Genomic DNA, 19,903 nt, shown 5'->3' on the forward strand with positions numbered 1-19,903 from the left:
TCTTCTTCTCTTAATGTTACATCATAAACAGAGCTTTACAAAAAAAGAGCGCTATTATTAATAATAATGATTGACTATTAAAGCAAGTGAAGCTAATGCTTGATGTATTATCATCACCCTCCTTCTCTTGAGCTTCTCTTTCTCTCTCTCTCTAACTTGCCTTGGGGAAGGGGAGAGAGAGAGAGAGAGAGAGAGAGAGAGAGAGAGAGAGAGCGCATGTATCATGTAGAGCCAGATTACACAATCAATCTTCCTCAGAAAGAGAGAGAGAGAGAGAGACAGAGAGAGAGAGAGAGAGCGAGAGAGACGCAGAGATCATAACTAAGGGGAGAGAGAAAGGAGGAGAATGGGAGATTGGACTAAAGAGAACAAGATAGAGAAAGAAACAATAAGCAGCAAAAGAGAGAGAGAGAGAGAAAGAGAGAGAGAGATAAAAAATGGGAAAACAGGAAAAAAAGAGGAAACGAGTGAGAGGAGGGTGCAGGGAGAGAAACAGTGAGAAAAGAGAGAGAAAGAAAGACAGACAGAGAGAGAAAGGACAAAATGGGAAAAACAGAAAAGAGAGAAAGAGACAAAAAACAGTGAGAAAGAGAGAAGGATGAAATGAGAAAAAAAAAATAGAAAGAAAGACACACAGAGAGAGAGTGTGTGTATGCGTGAGAGAAAAGCAGGGAAATAAACTCCACCAAAACTGGACCTCCTGGTCCATAAAGCGTCCGGCCTTATCGCGACCATCAGTTTGGCCGATGCTTTCATTGACGTCAGGCGGCTGATTACTGAAATGGCTGCGTAAACATCGCAGACTCAAAAAAACCCTTCCCACTCTGTGCCATAAAGAAAATATTTACCTTGGTGTAAAGACAGTGGATAAGGGGTGGAGGGGGTGGGCAGAACGGCAGAGAATTAAACCTGACCGCAGGGATTTGTAACGGCCAAAAGCGAATCCCAGAAGGTCAAAGTAAAAGCTCCTCTAATGGCAGAAATACCTAGCATTTTTATTATTATTATTATTATTACATTTTGAATACATCTGAAAGTAAAAACAGCTTGGTAGTCCCTGATAGGACTTTGTGCTCCACAGAGTGGGGCCCTGACATGCAGGCAGCCATGTTAATGATACATACACACCTCCAAGCCACTAGGTGACAGGGTAGGACAACATCAGGGTAGAAACATTACAATACAATATGTTTTATTGTTCATATTGATATCGGAATTACATGGTATTGACTGAAATGAAGAAATATTAAAAAAAAAAAGAATAGTTTGTGATGACACAGCAGATGCGTGTTTGTTGGCTTCTGATTGGTCAAACTCAACTTCAGGCAGTAGCCTAAGTTTGTAGGCTTATAATACACATTGCTCTCTGGCAATTTGCTGCTGCAAGATAACAAGGATGTAACAAAGTGTCTTTGGTTCAAAGTGTTGAACAGCACGCTTCTGTGAGCAGTCCCTTATATGTAGGTGCGTATGAGTGAGTGAAACAGTGACTGACTAGGTGATGGAGTGACTGACTGACTGACTGGTGATGGAGTGAGTGAGTGAGTGAGTGAGTGAGTGAGTGAGTGAGTGAGTGACTGCATGTCTGGGTGATGGAGTGAGTGAATGAGTGAGTGAGCGACTGACTGACTGACTGGGTGATGGAAAGAGTGAGTGACTGACTGACTGGGTGATTGAGTGAGTGAGTGACTGATTGACTGACTGGGTGATGAGTGAGTAAGTTACTGACTGACTGCATGACTGGGTGACGGAGTGAGTGAGTGAGTGACTGCATGACTAGGCGATGGAGTGAGTGAGTGACAGACTGACTGACTGGGTGATGGAAAGAGTGAGTGACTGACTGACTGGTGATGGAGTGAGTGAGTGAGTGAGTGAGTGACTGCAAGTCTGGGTGATGGAGTGAGTGAATGAGTGAGTGAGCGACTGACTGACTGACTGACTGGGTGATGGAGCGAGTGACTGACTGTGTGATGGAGTGAATGAATGAGTGACTGACTGACTGGGTGATGGAGTGAGTGAGTGAGTGACTGCATGACTAGGCGATGGAGTGAGTGAGTGACAGACTGACTGACTGGGTGATTGAGTGAGTGAGTGACTGATTGACTGACTGGGTGATGAGTAAGTTACTGACTGACTGCATGACTGGGTGACGGAGTGAGTGAGTGAGTGACTGGGTGATGAGTGAGTGAGTGTGTAACTGATTGATTGGGTGATGAGTGAGTGAGTGACTAGGTGATGGAGTGAGTGACTGACTGACTGACTGGGTGATTGAGTGAGTGAGTGACTGATTGACTGACTGCATGACTGGGTGACGGAGTGAGTGAGTTACTGACTGACTGCAAGACTGGGTGATGGAGTGATTGAGTGACTGACTGACTCTGTGATGAGTGAGTGAGTTATTAACTGACTGCATGACTGGGTGATGGAGTGAGCGAGTGAGTGAGTGAGTGAGTGAGTGAGTAACTGATTGACTGGGTGATGGAGTGAGTGAATGACTGATTGACTGGGTGATGTAGTGAGTGACCGACTGACTGGGTGATGGGGTAAGTGAGTGAGTGAGTGAGTGAGTGACTGGGTGATGGAGTGAGTGAGTGAGTGAGTGAGTGATTGAATAGTACTGTATTGGAGAGATTTTTAGGCTGATTATGTGAGAGTATGTATGTATGTGATAGAATGAGTGAGTGTGTGAATTAGTGGCAACCCCTTGTGGAGTTTTTTTGACAGCATGAAAGTGTATGTATGTGAGTGAGTGAGTGAATCAGTCAGTCAGCCAATGAGCGAGTGAGTGCCAGCACAATTTAGGCTGCCCGTGCAAGAGACTGAGAGTGAGTGAGTGATTTTTAGATTGAAAATGACAGAATATTTGAGTGAGTGGTGCCGCCTTCTGGAGGATTTGACCCTGTGTAAGAAAATGTGTCTGAGTGAGTGAGTGAGTGGTACCAATTTGTAGAGATTGGCTGACAGGCTGACAGAATATTTATGTATGTGAGTGAGTGATTGGCGCCACCTAGTGGAGGTTTTTAGGCAAACCCTGCAGGAGTGAGTGAGTAAGTTTGCGAGTGAATACAAGCAAGTTCCATGAGGTGCTTCGCATCTAAAATCGATTTCATCTTTCGGTCTATGTGAAAAGAGCTTGTAGGGGTTCAGGAACCTGGAGGGTATCTGTTGGGCTTAGATTCAAATTTCCCGTTTGGGGTTCCTCTCAGCTTTTTGACCATCCGGGTTCAAAGGAAAATGGCAGGAAACGTGTCACTTTGGGCTGGGAGACCACAGTGAGTCAGGGATGACAGAAGAGACCAGCAGGTGAAAGAGAGAATGAAAGGGAAAAACAGAGTACATACAGCAAGAGCGCTGAGTGGATGCAAAGGTACAAAACTGCTCAGTGGACTCATGCCAGTCTATAACCCTCCGAGACCTTTAGAGAGGCACAAACCCAGCGGTACACCCCTCTCGCAACAAAAAACCCAAACACAGAAGCCAGGTCAGGGGCTCACTATTGGAGTGTGTGTTGTTCCGATTTCAAAACATCTCATTTCCAAACTTCTCCTGTGGTCACAGGCACTTCAGTATCAAAAGCCTCAGCTACAAAATAAGAATAAGCCATAGACTACACCCTCAAGGCATCAGCAGTGCATCAAAAATACTTCAAAATTTTTAAAAATAATGTCCCTTTTTCCCCAGTTGAACACAGTTCCGGGTTTGAATGTAACACGTGACCTGCTTTGGTGAAAAGACCACAAGGACCAAACCCCACAGCAGCATTCTCCCCCTGTTCAGAACAGCCTCTTTCAGCAAGCGCCTGTTCCTTTAAACGATAATGAGTCGCTCACTGTTCACCCTGACCGCAAGTACACAGCAGTGAGGAGCAAGGAGCAGAAGCTCTGGGTTTTAACGGTTTCTCTGTTCTCGCTTTCTCTATTTTTATGTTTGTTTTGCTGTGTTTAACCTCATCTTTGCCCTCTCACATAAGTGAAGGTCCAGTGCTGTGATTGGAGAGGCTCAGACGAGGGTGCGGGGAAATTCTAAAGTCTCTTCACTCTGTCAGAAATATTTTTGACTTTTAACGTTTTTAGAAATGGAGATGCATGGTTTTCTTTGGACAGTGATGCCCTGTGATGGACTGGCACCTGTCCAGGAAGTGTTCCTGCCTTGTGTCAAAGGTAATTGGCATATTAAAATTATGCAAAAAAACAAGACAAGACGATATGGGCAAAATTTATATCAAAATGTATGTCTAAATTTTGGATGATATGATATAATTCTGATGTCTATATGAAATACAATGAACTGACGGCAGTGACAGATGCTGTAAACAATGTGCATTGCAATATTGAAAACATGCACAAAAACCATATAAGTGATATTGACACATTTTATATTGCAATATATATTGATACTTAATTACTGTCCGGACCTGTGTGAGATGCAAAGACTTGTTTCAACAGAAACAGCAATGGATACCTACAATTACGTCTAAAACAGTCAGTGTTTCTGTGGATCTTCACGTTATTCCAAACCAGGCTCCAGCTCCCAATGAAGAAAATGAAGTCCAGCAGTGGTCACTATGGGACAGCTCTGACGAATGGGTGCTGGCCGGTGGACTGTCTGCTCCCAGCTGCAATCAATGCTCATTACATTGTGGCCTGGGAGATTCCTCCACAGCCGAGCAGAGGAACGGGGTGCCGCTAGCGCTCCAGCGTTCCGAGGTGTCGCGCCGCGCAGCTACGGGCCAGCGGCCAAAGCCTCCAATCCCACCAAATCCCCAGCTTAGCCCCTCAACCGCTCCCGGGATTAGGAGATTAGAACGCTGTATTCCATTATCTCCCCAACGGCTGGGAAGAGAGGCAGGGCTGAATCTTCGCCGGGACAAATTCTCATCGCGGCACGATCTATCCAATCCCAACCCACAGAGATTCCACTGGCATAAATTCCACAATGTCAGAATTCAGACCCTCAAACGGTCCATTCCATAAATATTCCAGCCTGTAAAGATCCTGTAGATTCCAAGATTTAATTCTGCAAAAATTCCGGCTCACAAAGGTTAAATTCCATAAAGATCCTGTCAATAAAATGTTCCTCCGGAAAAATGACATTCCGGGAAAAGATCAAAGCTAAAAACTTTTGCAATCTATAAAGATCCCACCCCAAAAATTCCACCACACTCCACAGTTATCCCACCCCACATAGATGAAATTCCAAAAATATCCCATCCCAAACAGTATTCCAACCACAGCATTTTATTTGATGGCATTCCATAAAGATCCTACCCCACAAAAATTTCTCTTTCAAAAATTACACTCCACAATGATCCCACATGACAGATTCCTTCCTGGAAATGTATTCCAACCTGCGAAGACTACAATCCATAAAGATTCCCACCTGCACACTCTACCATACAAAGATCCTGCCCTATTCCCAGACTCATTAAAGGAAATTCCAGGAGAAACACGGAGAAACAAACTCTCCAAAATGGGCTGCACAACACAACATTAACACACAAAATAAAAATCATTAATCATTATTTATAACTGCAAATGTGGGCTTTGCAATAATATAAAACTATGTAAATGAGGCCTGTAACCAATCAGAGCATGGGCTGCAAGGCTTCTGGCCAATCACAGTTCTAGAGGAACGTTCTGTGGGTGGGATCCAACTAGACATTCATAACCCAACAAAGATCATAATAATGCAGACCAGGAATGCATTACAGGAATATTGCCATTGCATGTCTCTCTCTCTCACACACACACACACACACACAGATCTGCCACCCAACAAGAGAGAGCGGCGGGATCAGCCTAAGACCATCATAAATCACCCGACTCAAGGACATGCTAGTGGCCGAAAAGACCTTGTCAAGATAGACACACCAAGCACAGCAGCAACATGCACACACACACCCACACACACACACGCGCAAAAACACTCACACAGCAAAAACAGCAGCTTTGAGCTGATAATAGTAGATAAATAAAATTCTTCAGAGAGCTTCACTGATTAAAAAAAAAAGAAAAAAGAAAAAAGTGTGAACTCTCAGTTGTGATTAGAGCGCTTAGTTCAATGCTTTGGGAAAAATCATAACACTTACACTGCTGATGAAAGAGAAGCCTATATTAATCATATTTAACCAGGATTTAACAAATAAACTCTTGGCTCATTAGCAGGAAAAACGCAAAGATTTGGCCCTGATAATTACATAGAATAAAATCAGTTTAAATCGTTAGTGGAGAAGAATTAATTCTGTACAACCGATTTGTGCACTCAAACGTACACATGCTGCTTTAAAACACGTGGAAGCACAACACCTTTTAGCAAGGGCCAATACCAACACAAGACTATTGAGAAGGACTGTGTTAACAGCTACACTATATATCTTCAAACATCTGAGTAAATTCACCTGCTTTAAAGCAAACATGTTACGTAAACAACACTTGTTCGGTGCATGTGTACATTTATTTGAGGCTCTAGAATCTACCAACACACACAAGACCACTCATTCTTATTAGTTGTTGGCTGCCTAAATGCTTCTTATGGAGAGAATTGCCCTGCCCCTTGTCTGAGTCTCACCAATCAGAGTACTGGAGCCGCGTATATGTGAGAGCAAAACAAACACGAGCACTGAGTAAAAAAGGAGAAAACAAGAACAGAGAAGAAAGAGAACCGAGCGAAAGCAGCTTAAAACTCACTGATGTGCGCTCGGGGTCGGGGCGAACAGCAAGCGGCTCATTATCACTTAAAGAAGCAGGTGCCAGTCATTCTGAACAGGGCTGTTGTGTTTGATCCTTGTGGGGGACGCTGTGGAGTATAATCCCCATGCTCGATGCCAAACTTGGGGTAGAGGGGTATAAATCCACAGAGAATTGGAGCTGCCAACCACTCTGTGCTTTAAGTGTTCCTCCCTCTGCCTTGTAAATGGTACAGTCCAGAGCAGAGTTCAGGACAAGACCACGTCAAGGTCAGAAAGCACAAAGGAGCTTATGTTGTCCTACCACTTTCTTGGATTTACCTGTGTCCTCCAGCTGCAGGAAGACAGAGGGTATCACCCATGACAACTTAGAAACCATCGCCATTGGCTCCCATGATGTTTCCTGAGGGAATGTACGCCAGGCTCAGGATATTTGTTTTTGCTTGCATTTATATAACACTCTCAAGACGGTCTAAGCATGCTTGGTCTCTTTTCACCTAAGCATTCAAGCCCCACTCCTCATTATGCCCCTCCGTCATATGGAAATATTAAAATCTGTAAACGTAACACATTCAATATGTTAATCAGATTACACGTCTGTCACTGCAAACTGAAAAGCGGCACAAACCCATGTTTGTAGAGACGACACTTCAACAAACCCGCTCTGAGAAACGGTAGAACGTTATACACTTCACAGCTTAATGCAACGTATCAATGAGTGCCTTTCATGAAATAAGCCTCTCAAGAAAAAAATAAAAACAAATTATAAAAATATCATTTTCCCACTCATTCAAACAGCACCGAGCTCCTCCAGCGGACCACCCACCTCATTTCACTCTCATTAACCTTCATTCACCACCATTAACACTTTGAGACATCACAAGCTGCACTATGCCCAGGCAATCCATCACCACCAACTCCTCTTCCAATGCTCAGCAGAGAAGGTCAAGTCCCGCCCAGCCAGACCTGCGGGAGAAGCCGATCGGCGGACGGGTCGGTTACTTACGTAGTCGTGGAAGGCCTTGGCCTCGCTGGAGTGCTCGCAGGTTTCACGCCGGTCCGGAGCCGCACAGTAAAGGTCCCAGAATACACTGCAATGATAGAGGGTCATCGTTAATGAAAGCAGGTGGCAGTCATCAAAAGTTTGGAGATGTTTCATTAGCAATAGCACATAGGCTAAGTAGATTTACTTTGAGGTAAACACGCCTAATTGGGAATCATTCTGAGGGCTGAGCAAAGCCTGCTATCCCCCTATTGTTAGGTTTACAGTGAAACATTTAAAAATATACACAAAATTACTTTAAATATTGTTTTAATTATTATTGTCTTTATTACAATTATTTAGACCAAAAATAGCTCTCTTATTCTCTCAAAGTCACACACACAAACTTGTATTTGTGTATTTGGGGACATTGCCTAGACTCTCATTCATTTTGCAGAGACTTACTATTCACTTTTCTATAAGTATTACTAGCTTACAACTCACCCTAACATTAATCTTGAAATTAAACCAACCTTAACATGTCTTCACCTACAAATAGAGTGATATACACAGTGAGCACCCACTGGTGGGACATCAAGGAAAACCTGAATATAAACAGGTCCCCACAATGTGATATTTTCTTGGTATACATTGGGGTGGGCGATATGGCCCTAAAATAATATCATGATTTCAGGGTATTTTGGCAACAATGATATTCTTAATGAAAAAAACACTGAAAAATATGTTTATTAATTTCCAGAACACACTATTGCAACAATTATATATGTATATTATTATTATTATTATTATTATTATTATTATTATTAATTTGATTCAATTAATAATAGATTTAATTTAAATTGTTATATATAGCATTTTATATTTGTACAAATCTAATTTCAAAAATTCAGAAGGAGCAACAAATAAATGTGCAAGCATTTGCTTATGTGGTAAACAACTGTAACTTACCAAGATTCTTACATTGTATAAAATATATACACTCTACTAATATTTTATTTCCAAACCACCTCCACTCGACTTAAGTCACTAGTTTTTTGGAGCAAATTTCTTCCGTGCTTAAATGATTCACGTAATGAATGTATGCCATGTTACACAGCGCACGACCCAGATGCGCCCTGAAATCCAAGCCAGAGTGTCAATACTGTGCCTAATAAAAATGCCAAATGTATTGTAGCTGCATGGCCGAGCGAGTGTAAAAATCTGAGGCCTATTCAAACATGAGGAGTGCTTCTCGGACAAAGGTCCAAAAGCCTCGCTCTGTCTCCTGCAACTCCCAGCCCACTTGGCACAAGCAGCGGGGTTACGGATCAATTAAGCCAGGGATTTCCTCAATTAAGTCCACTCAGGTCCTTCAGGGCTGCCGTGAGGGGGGCATGAGGTTACCTTCCAAATGGCATTTTAATTACTGCACTGAAACTAAGTACCTGTTTAACACGTCCAAATTAGATCACTCCTGGTCTTCCGATATCGATTTAATGGATATCTTGTAAACTTTCTTAAAGAAAAAAAAAAAAAAAAAACACACACAAAAGAGGGGCAAAAGGTAAAGAAAAAAATGACCTTCTTCAAAAGCAGATTGGCTGGATGGATGGTGTTGAGGGTGAAGCCACTTTTAACGCTTTAGAGGTTGAGGATGGTATCACAGCTTAGATATTTTTTCTTCTTCTTGGGCTATTTTTTCTCTACACTCTCTCTCTCTGTCCATTCCCCAAATGTTTACTGGGACGAGGAACATTCCAAAGCATTTGTAGAGCACGTAAAGGAGCAAGGCAGGAAAAGAGAGAGGGAGAGAGAGAGAGGCAGAGAGAGAGAGAGAGAGAGAGCGCACGAGAGGGTGAGAGAGAGAATCAGACCCTTTCTGGGTGGGGGTTGGGGCCATTAATGGCTAAAGGAAACCAAAAACAGACATGGAAGAAAAAAAAAGAGTGAGAGAGAGAGAGAGAGAGAAAGAGAGAGAGAGGGTGTGTGGGGGGGGGGGGGGGGGGGGATTAAGAGTCCATCTGAAAAGACGGGCTTTCTCAGTATCTTACTTCAAAATTCACTTCCCAAACAGAAATTACAGTGAAGTGACCACTACACTGGTGTCCTCCAGCATTCAACAAGAAGAGAGCAATTTGGACAAACATATTAGCATAAAAAAGTAAAAACAAATAATACTTTGTGGCCTTGAACTGCAGATATGCATTTCAGCTCCACCTTCAACATCCACAGCTGAGGTGCCCTTGAACAAGACACAGAACCCTCTATATATATCACAGGCATATATCACATTGTGGGGACTTAAACTTGCTTATTGAGAGGACTTGTATTCCAGCTGGTCCCCGCTGTGTCAATCACTACATTACATTTTAGGCTGAAGATTTAACTTAGATTAAGATTAGGGTTAAATTGAGGGCTAGGATTAAGGTTAAGCTAATAGTATTTTGTGTGATGTCCCCACAATTCACAGATACAATTGTTTGTGTGTGTGTGTTAACTTCCTAAAATGTGAAGCTACCGTTTCCATGCATTATAAATTACATACATTTACATTATAAGCACTCTGACCAATCACAATGTTCTTCACCATGTCCAGGGAGCATCTTGACCAATCACAGCACTTTGGGTGTTTTTTCGTCTATTAAAAGGGCACTAGGTAAGATCTGGTATTTTTGCTCTTGTTCTCCCCCCACTGTTGTACAGTGGAGTTCACTTTTACAGCATTGTCCTAAAATGAGGAGGAAGGAAGAGGGGGGATTGTTTTTCTACCCTCCTCTGAAAGTTACATAGTGCTGTTTCTGCCCCGCTAAGCCCAGAGTAGCAACGGCAGAGGCTATATTCTCACTATTACATGTCAGTGAAGCACCACAATGATTTTGATGCAATAACTTTATGGTCAAAATACCACCTACTGTTGCTTTAATGCAATTCTCTACTCAGGCTTGTCCACCGTGACACCTCATCGTTTCAGCTGTGCTTTACACTGTATGGCCCAATGTAGGGCTGCAACAACTAATCGATTAAATCGATTAAAATCGATTGTTAAAATAGTTGGCAACTAATTTAATAATCGATTAGTTGGGTCTAAGTTATTATACACATAGGTACAGTTGCTACACGTGACGAACTCTGGAAGAAGGGTTTGAAAAATGGCGGAGGCGGTCACAGCAGAGGATAATGTTAGCACAATCAGAGAGAAAAATGTACGACCCAAGTCATCAAAAGTATGGGAACACTACATTAATGCCTTCAAGGAACAGCGTTAGGTGGAAAATGTGTACAGCTGATCTCTCATGGCACGGCAGCACAACATCACTGCATGAGCATCTGAAAATGAAGCCTGTTGGAGCTGTGTGAAAGAGATTAAGTATAGTAAGTTAATTCTACTTTTTCTCTCACTCAATGTTACTAGAGCCTGCTAGAGTAGTTAAACAACATTTGTTTTCTTAGTACAATGCCATTACACTCGCGTTTAGCGAACAAGCCTTAGCTTCCCCCCGAGTTTTCTCTTCCACCTTAAATGTGTCATCTCGACCAGCAGTTCCACAACAAGCCGTAGTTTAAGTCAAACTAGCGTTAGTGCCGTTAGTTCTTCTCTCACTCAGTGTCACTAGAGCCTGCTAGAGCAGTTAAACAAGATCATTTTTAGTAAATTTATATCACTCTTGTATTTAGCGAGTTTTTTGTTCCACCTTAAATGTGGCGGCAGTTACATTCAGAGTTAAAAAAAAAATCAATCCAAACTTTTTTTTAAATAATATATTTAAAGCCTTTTTCAAGATCTTTTCTGACTGGCATTGCGTGTTAGTGTTTGAGTGTCACAGCCAAGTGTATATTACATTATAAGTGTATATTACATTACATACACTGTGTTAAATATTGATAAATATAAAATTAAAATAATGGTTGGGTTAATTCTTCATGTAAACACTTATTTTTTAATTTAATTTTTAATAATGGTGTGTGTTCCTTATACAATTACAACATTAGTTCTCTAAAATCTTAAATATCTTAACCATATCTGATCATGTGTGTTTCTCTTTTATTCTCAGCACATGGCAGCTTCACCCAATATCCATTTATGTAATTTCAATTTGCCTTCATTGTTGTCTGCATTTTAGATCAGTAGTTATTAACTTAAAAAAGGTGTATGTTCATATCTACACTTTCTCTCTCACCTCAGATAAAAACAGCCCAGCATTGCTGACTATGTTTTGAAGAAGATCTACACACCACAGCAAGCAGCTGTTCTCACTGATGGTGTCCTGAATATGCTAGTAACAGACAGGAAACCAAATTTGGCTTGTCTTCCTTTTTATCCGATTAATAATCGATTAATCGAAAAAATAATCGACAGATTAATCGATTATCAAAATAATCATTAGTTGCAGCCCTAGCCCAATGTTGGGTATAATGTGGGAGCATTCTTACACAGAATACTGAGCCATTGCTGTTAGGATTTGATGGCATTCAGCACCAGTGAGGTAAGGATCACAAACTCCACTCCAACTCATCCCAAAGGGACTGGATGGGGCTCCATCACTCTAGAGAAGAGTTCCAAAGCCCACAACACACTGGGGCCCACAGTTGGCGCTGGGCGGCATTACATTTAAGGTGTCCACAATGGGAGCCCCTTAAAGCAGCTACAGAGTTTTTCTAAGATCTACATCACAGAGCCTTGCTCAAAACATAAAACTACAGCATCAGTTTGTGTAACTCCCCTGCCGCTATATTCCCAGAGGCTAATCTCGGAAAGCTCCCCGCAGGCTGCCTCAATGACATAATGGTTGCTTCTTTAACAAGTGAACAATGGGCAAACAATAAGCCGAGCTAGAAGAATAGCTCCGCTGCTAATTGGAGGAGCTGCATTTTCATGTCAATTACCCCCTGTCATTTTTTTTGTTTTTTTTAATGCACTGGGTTCTACCTAAGGGTACTAAGCCCAGAACCCAAAGGCAGGAAACAGCAGGGGACAAAGGCAGGCTAATATCCCTACATCCCTTCATCTGTGGAGTTTATAGTTCTCTTTTGCATGTGTAAGGTGCCGCTGTGTCACTTTATTTGCATGAAACAACTTGGGAGATCAACTGGTGACCATCCAGCCTATCCCCTCAGGCCAAAACGAACCCCAGGCCCAGTGTAGCCTCTGCTTTCACCCCCCAGTCCGAAGAAGTGACTCAGGAGCATGCAATAATAATACAGCAGCAGTAGAAAAGCGCCTAAAGCCATCTACTTATCAATATTGGGATTGAACAGATGCTTAGGTTCTTACAATAAAGCCACTCTTAATTGTGTGTGTTGTGGAAGAGCTTGGGGCTACACAGAGAGAAGGTTTGATACGCGAAATAGCCTTAAAGTACTAGGATTAACGGAAATATACAGAAAGCCAAAAAGCAATAAGATGAATCTTGCATTCTACAGCTTCTATTATATCTATTCTAATCCAGCTACCAACATATACTTGTATACTATGGGAGGAAACAAAAGCCCCTCTAGGAAACCCACAAAGACACAGGGAGAACACACCTCTTTACTATTCGCAGACAGTGACCCGAGGCGGGGACTGAACCCACCACCCCAGGACCCTGGAGCTGTATGACAGCAACCGGGACTGATTATTACTACATTTAAAAAGAATTCATTTCTGTTTCTGCACTAGCTCCATAATTAAAGGAACCATACGTAATATTTTTATCTTACAATTACAGCTTCAAAATCACTGTGATGCTCTATTGACCTGTAACAGAGAGAACAGCGCTACTGTAGTTGCTGTCCAGGGCTCAGCACTGCAGAGGACTGCACTATATAACTTGTGGAGTAGGGTAAGCACCTTAATCAAACGCCTGTGTCCTGCTTTCGTCAAAATACCACGAGGACCAAGCACCACAGCAGGGCTCTCCCCCTGTCTAAACAGCCCTGTTCAGAACAGCCAGTTTCAGCGCCTGTTCCTTTAAATGATAATGCGCTGCTCGCTGTTCACCCCGACTCGGAGCACACAGCAGTGAGGAGCAGAAGCTCTGATTTTTAACCGTTTTTGCTCGGTTCTCTTTCTTACTCAATGTTCTTATTACTCCAAGCTCATGTCTGTTTTGCTCCATTTAACCCTGTCTTTGTGTTTTCACATAACTCAGACGAGGGGGCAGGACAACTATAAAATATCTGCACTCTAGCCAGCACAAAATCAGAATGGCTCATTTTAGCCCATGTTTTTTGACTGAGGCAGACTACAAAAATGGAATGTGTTCTCTTATTTCAGTTTGTGGGTCAGTAGGCTCTTGACTCCTCTAAACGGATACGAAGATACACATGGCAGGCAAATGACTGACGACTAATTACTTCAGTCATTTCCTCATGAACCCTCTGCTGAAGCATACCACTGGTCAATCAGGACATGATAGTAAATCGTAAAGTGTCTGCGTCTCCTTGAATCAAACCCTGCCTCTGTAGTACTCCCTCCTGGGCCCTGATGACCTCTGACGACCTAAAGGCTGTTGACCCTGCCAGCCGTCCAGCTTTAGCCCAATGAGGGCCAGGCTGAGGGCGAGAAATAGAGTAAATTCACTGTGGGGAGAGGGGGATCCGGTCATTGGACACAAAGGAGAGTGGTATGCAAAGAGTTAATCCGCTGGGAAACAAAAGGACAAGGCTGGGGACAAAGGTTGACGGGGGTGAGAATGAGCTGGGCCCCTCTTTCTCCACACCATCTGGGGCTTTTGTTTCCAGGGGGCAGGGTAATAGAGGCGGCCAAAAAGCCACGGCAGACTTGCCTCTGTTGAGCCAGCTGACCTGGACACCCAGCCAGAGCCACTGTTCATGTACAAGCCACCTTCTGATCACAAGCTGGTCATTTCACAATAGACTGGAGGGGTGTTAAAAGCCCACTGATGTGACATGATGAACCAATCTGAAAGTGGCCAAAGTGGCACACTAAACAGGTTTAGATACAAACCTGTCTGTAGTCCACTACTGTGTAAACTGGTCATTTGCAGAGATGCGCAGTAATTATATGTACTTAAAGTAACAGTAGGTAGTATTTTTACCCTTAAATTACAGCTTCAAAATCACAGTGATATTTCACTGACCTGTAATACGGAGAACAGGGCCTCTTAAAGCTGCTCTGGGCTCAGTACTGCAGAAACTGCACTATGTTGTTTTTGAAAGAAGGTAGGGAACCACTTCTCCCCTCCTCCCCTACAGTAGGACACTACTGTAAATGTAAACTAAACTCTATAACAGTAAAGGAAGCTTAGGAGCAAAGATGCCAACTTTCACCTAGTGTTGTTTTGAGTACAACTTTAATGGATTTGTATTTTAATTTTCAACAATAATCCTACTTCACTTTACCAAACAGTCCTGATCCTGACACCTAATGGCTTGGGTGTATCAGAGGTTCTGTATTACAACTGTTTTAAACATGGCCACTTCCATGTGGGAGACCCATTCTATGGCACTTAATCGAGTTCACTCGAAACAACTACAAAACAACTAGCTTCTTCATCTCGTAAACTGCACTTCATAGAATAAAAGTCTAAATTGTAAAACAGTAACTTTCAAAATCTGGTTGTGAGATTGTCTTTTGAGAAGGTTTCTTGTAATATTACACCACAGTTAGTTCCGAGCCAGCAATGTGACTGGCTGATAGACATTACTTGCACGATTACTGTACTCTATATTTTCAAATATTATTCCACCACATGCACACAAAACCTGGTAACAATGTCATTGCTTACAAGACAGCAGAGGGGGTACTTATAATAAACCTTATAATATACCAGTATAAAATACCACAACACAAAACATCAGCCATAACAAAGCAGCAGTGTATTATTATTATTTTCATTATTACTTAAATGTCCTAAATTTCCCCATTCAAGTACATTATGAATAAAATCTACTATTTAATCTATTGCAATTTAGTCTATAGCATTAAAATTCCAACTACTCTTTTATAGACTTGTTTCATCATTGTTTATAATGTCTGTGCTGCTTTGTGATTGGTCACTGCTTACTTGCAATATTTATCATTTTATAATTTGGACCAGTAGTGAAACACACACCAGCTTCTATGCTAATAGATATTCAACATATTCCACAAGGAACAAATAATACAACTAAAATTGCTGACACAAGATGAAGAATCCAACTGTTTTGTAGTCCCTAAATGAACCAGTTTTTGCTCCATAGAGTGGGTGCACCACACAGGTCTAGTTCAGAATCTCTGGTACATCAAGGGCAACAGGCCTCAGTGTAACAGCTAGTTAATAACATGAAGACAACTCATTAGAGAAAGTGGCAGGTAAGATCCACTCTTACCCTCCTCCAAAATTTACATAGTGCAGTTTCTGCAGTGCTGAGTCCAGAGTAGCAACAACAGTGACGCATCACAATGATTTTGAAGCTGTGGTTTTATGGTAAAATGCCACCTAGAGTTCCTTTAAGAAGTTTGTTGATCTGATACTTCTGTTCTTCTAAAATATTTTTCTTAGTTTTCCTTAGTTGTATATTTCCTCCCAATAAAATTAATTTCAGCTTTGCACATTTTGTGTATTCAGTGTATTTTTTAAAAAGTAATTCTAAGTAGCAGCAAAATAATCCAATCATGGCGAAACATGAGCCTTCTACATGTGCTGAATCCTCTTCTGAAGAATCGTAATCAAACCGAATTGAATTGTGGTGAAACCCGAGACTGGAATCATTTGTGATGCACTGAATCATTTCCGAAAGAATCTAAACCCAATCGAATCATGGTGAAATGTGAGATTTCTTGATGCACTGAATCCTCTCCTAAAGAATCATAATTGAATCTGATGGTGGGTGATGTCTGAGATCTGCGCTCCTTCGCAGGACGCCGGCAGGACTCTGGAATGAACGCCGCGCAAGATAAACAAACGAGCATAAATGAGTGGAGATGGCAGACGGAGATGCAGGCTTCACCTGTGGAAGTGAGAGTGAAAGATAGGGCTGAGGTTATGGGATCCTTTCTCTGGCTGTGACCCCTTTATTCAGAGATCAGCAGCAGGTGAAATATGATTTTCTGGGGATGATCAATGTCTTTAATCAATATTAGTAGTAGTGAAGAGAAAAAAATAATCATCGGGTTCCATGATGTTTTGAGGGCAGGAGAGAGAGAGAGAGGGAGGAAAGAAAGTAGGACATACCACCACCATGAATGTAGGAATCCTGGGGGCTCTCCTAGAGTAATATTCTTCTCCCACCGGATCTGAAACAGAAGTGAATGAAAGAGAAGTGTGAAATAGGGATGAAGCAAAGCACTTAAATTAAAATAATAACAGACCCAGCATGTTTAACAATCCAGAGATTAATATAATTAATGTTACTTTTAAAAGCAATATTAAATTATCTAATATTATCCAATATTTATTACTTTTACAATGCAATTTTCAATCTCAGTCACCAATTTTAATACTAATGATTAATTATATTAATTGTAATACAATTATTATACTGATGACTATACACTGATCAGTCATAACATTAATGTTACCTCCATTTTCCTACACTCATTGTGGTTTGTTTGTGTATGTTGTGCCGGTACGAGTGGATGCTGGTGGCTGGATATTTTTGGTTGGTGGACTGTTTTCAGTCAAACTGAGGGGTTGAAAAACTCCAGCAGCAACTGCTGTGTCTGATCCACTCACACCAGCACAACACGCACTAACACACCACCACCACATCAGTGTCACTGCAGCACTGAAAATGATCCACCACCTGAATCATACCTGCTCTGTGGTGGTCCTGAAATGGAGCAAACAAAGTATGCAAAGCAACAGGTGCACCACAGTCTGAAACTGTAGAACTACACAGTGCCCCTGCATGATCAGTGGAGCTAGGACTATGAGCTTAGAAACAAGGTGCCCAACCGCTGTCTTCACTTTTTAGGAAGTTTCCTTTCATAACTCCCTGCTCTGACCTGCACTTTACCCCATTCCACCGCTGTAAACGCACAGAGCCGTCCTCATTAAAGACATAATCTCCCTTTTGTAATGGGTGAGCAGAAGGATCGGCTTGTGTGTGAACAGAATTAACCTATTATAACTATTATGCGTGGATGATTAAACAGGAAAATGTAACCAGAAGAAAAGAAGAAGAAGAAAAAATGATACAGATCCAGAGGTGTGTTCACTGCATATCAGAAGAGGATTACTGGAGTGGACCTTAAGGTTAAGAACAAATTCTCAGTCGCAAATTTAACCTTGTCGCACTTCCAACCAGTCAGATAAAAATCTGACCAGTCCACTGCGCTGATTTTGGAGCGAGTCTGGAGTTAAAGATGTGTAACTGGAATTAAACAGTTTCTGGTGTCTATCATTTTTGTTATCTTATGGTTCTTGGGATATGAGAGGCAGAAAATGATGCTAGATCACAAAGTCAGCCTTAACTTTACATGTCCGTTTTATCAGCTCCACTGAAACTATAGGTGCACTGTAATCCATTTGTTACTCTGCATACTTTGTTAGCCCCCTTACTCCATGTTCTTCAACGGTCAGGACCCTCACAGGACCACCACAGTCCAGGTATTATACAGGTGGTGGTTCATTCTTGGTCCTACAATGACACTAAAAACTCTAGTAGCACCGTTGTGTCTGATCCACTCATACCAGCACAACACACACTAACACACCACCACCAATTTGTCAGAGCCAGTGAAGCTTAAAGAGGTGTCTTTAACATTATGGCTGATAAATGTGTAGACCACAGGCCCTGCTCATCCAGTATTTCCTCTTCAATGCATGGTATTATTTTTTCAGGTACAGATTTTGGATGATGAGTTCTGGGTACCAACTCGAGTCAACTCAGCATGGCTCTACATGCTTTCCAGTTCCTGGTCCCTGGACACTTTTCCATGAGCACAGCAAGCAAGAACTAAAAAAGTATCGGTTCCACATACCAGCGATCAAATTTACCCTATGGAAAAGTATAAATGCAGAGCCAAGCTATGCCAAGTAGGTACCAAGCAGTGGAAAATCACCAAATCTCCACACCAACTAATCTCAAAGGTACTGTAAGATGCACATCACTTCAGAGAACACAGTTCAACTGTTCCACAACAAAATTGTGGAACAGGCACTGATCAGAATGCAATCCATGGCTAACATGCCCTTGATGTTGAGGGAGGAGATAGTACTGTTCCTTCACCCTGCCCACCCCCAAGCCCACCTCTCTAACAATTAGGCCACGGCCCCACCTTTATACTGGCACAGTGCTGTTATCATGAGGCAGCAGCCTCTGAAGTGAGGCATCTACTATTTATATTCCTCATCCCTCATTTTGACAAAACCTTGATTTTATTCAATGCACGCTGACATAACTCGTTCAATTATGACATCCTATCGAACAGCTTACCACTACAGGCAATAAGCACTGATGCAGCGATTGGGCAAAGTCAAGTTAATTAATTTCACCTCCAATTAAGGCGCTGTTATCGTTTTCGCAGGCAGCCGCATCTACAGGGGGTTTATTTACTGTTAAAAGAAGCAAATATCCCAGAGCACACTGGATTGCATAAGTGTTCTTGACCTGAGGGTTCGCCCACCATTATGATGCCTGTTGCACGCCAGGCAACACAAAGGCAGGATAATGCGATTCCCACTGTGAGAAATAGCTGGAGACCAGACTCACCTCAGACAGGAAGGTCTGTGCGGATTTCTGAGCACCGACATGTAGCAGGTACTCATAGACGTACAAAGCCAACCTGGAAAATGAAAGCAAGAGAGAGAGGGAGAGAAAGAAAGACGTTAGTAGTCTGAAGATGAGAATGCTATAGCCTACATTGTACAAACTGTGGATGGAGGTTCACAGTTAATGTCTCATAAGAATGTAGCGTTCATATGAAGAGGACATGAGGTATGAAGGTGTCATTTCTCATGACATATTAAAGCAACAATAGGAAGCATTTTTGCCTTAAGGATATGGCACCAAACTCATTGTGATAATTTGCTTACCTGTAATAGGGAGAACAGAGCCTCTGTCATAGCTATTCTGGGCTCAGCTCTGCAGAAACTGTACTATGTATCTTTCAGAATGGGGGTATGAACCCCTACTCCTTTTTCAAGACTTTTTAAAAGTACACTCTGCACAATACATTTAAAACAAGCTGTACATAAGCCTGTCACAAAAGCCATATTTTATGGTCAATATTTTGTCAAATAAACAATTGTGATAAATGATATTACTGTCATTTTAAGACCATTGTTTTGCCACGAATATTAAAATAA

At 41.9% G+C, this 19,903-nt stretch overlaps 1 protein-coding gene across 2 annotated transcripts in view; it reads right to left on the bottom strand.

The window, feature by feature from the left end:
- zgc:110158 (uncharacterized protein LOC553590 homolog) overlaps positions 1-19,903 on the bottom strand; it is an 86,058-nt gene that overhangs the window by 53,887 nt on the left and 12,268 nt on the right. For both annotated transcript variants that reach the window (XM_066680562.1, XM_066680561.1), the window contains exons 2-4: positions 19,308-19,380; positions 16,826-16,887; positions 7,692-7,776 (exon numbers count right to left, since the gene is read on the bottom strand). In XM_066680562.1, coding sequence (XP_066536659.1) covers positions 7,692-7,776; positions 16,826-16,887; positions 19,308-19,380 — 220 coding nt within the window. The remainder of the gene's footprint in view (positions 1-7,691; positions 7,777-16,825; positions 16,888-19,307; positions 19,381-19,903) is intronic.

This window comes from Hoplias malabaricus, chromosome 9, assembly GCF_029633855.1.
Source record: "Hoplias malabaricus isolate fHopMal1 chromosome 9, fHopMal1.hap1, whole genome shotgun sequence".
Taxonomy (NCBI): Eukaryota; Metazoa; Chordata; class Actinopteri; order Characiformes; family Erythrinidae; genus Hoplias; species Hoplias malabaricus.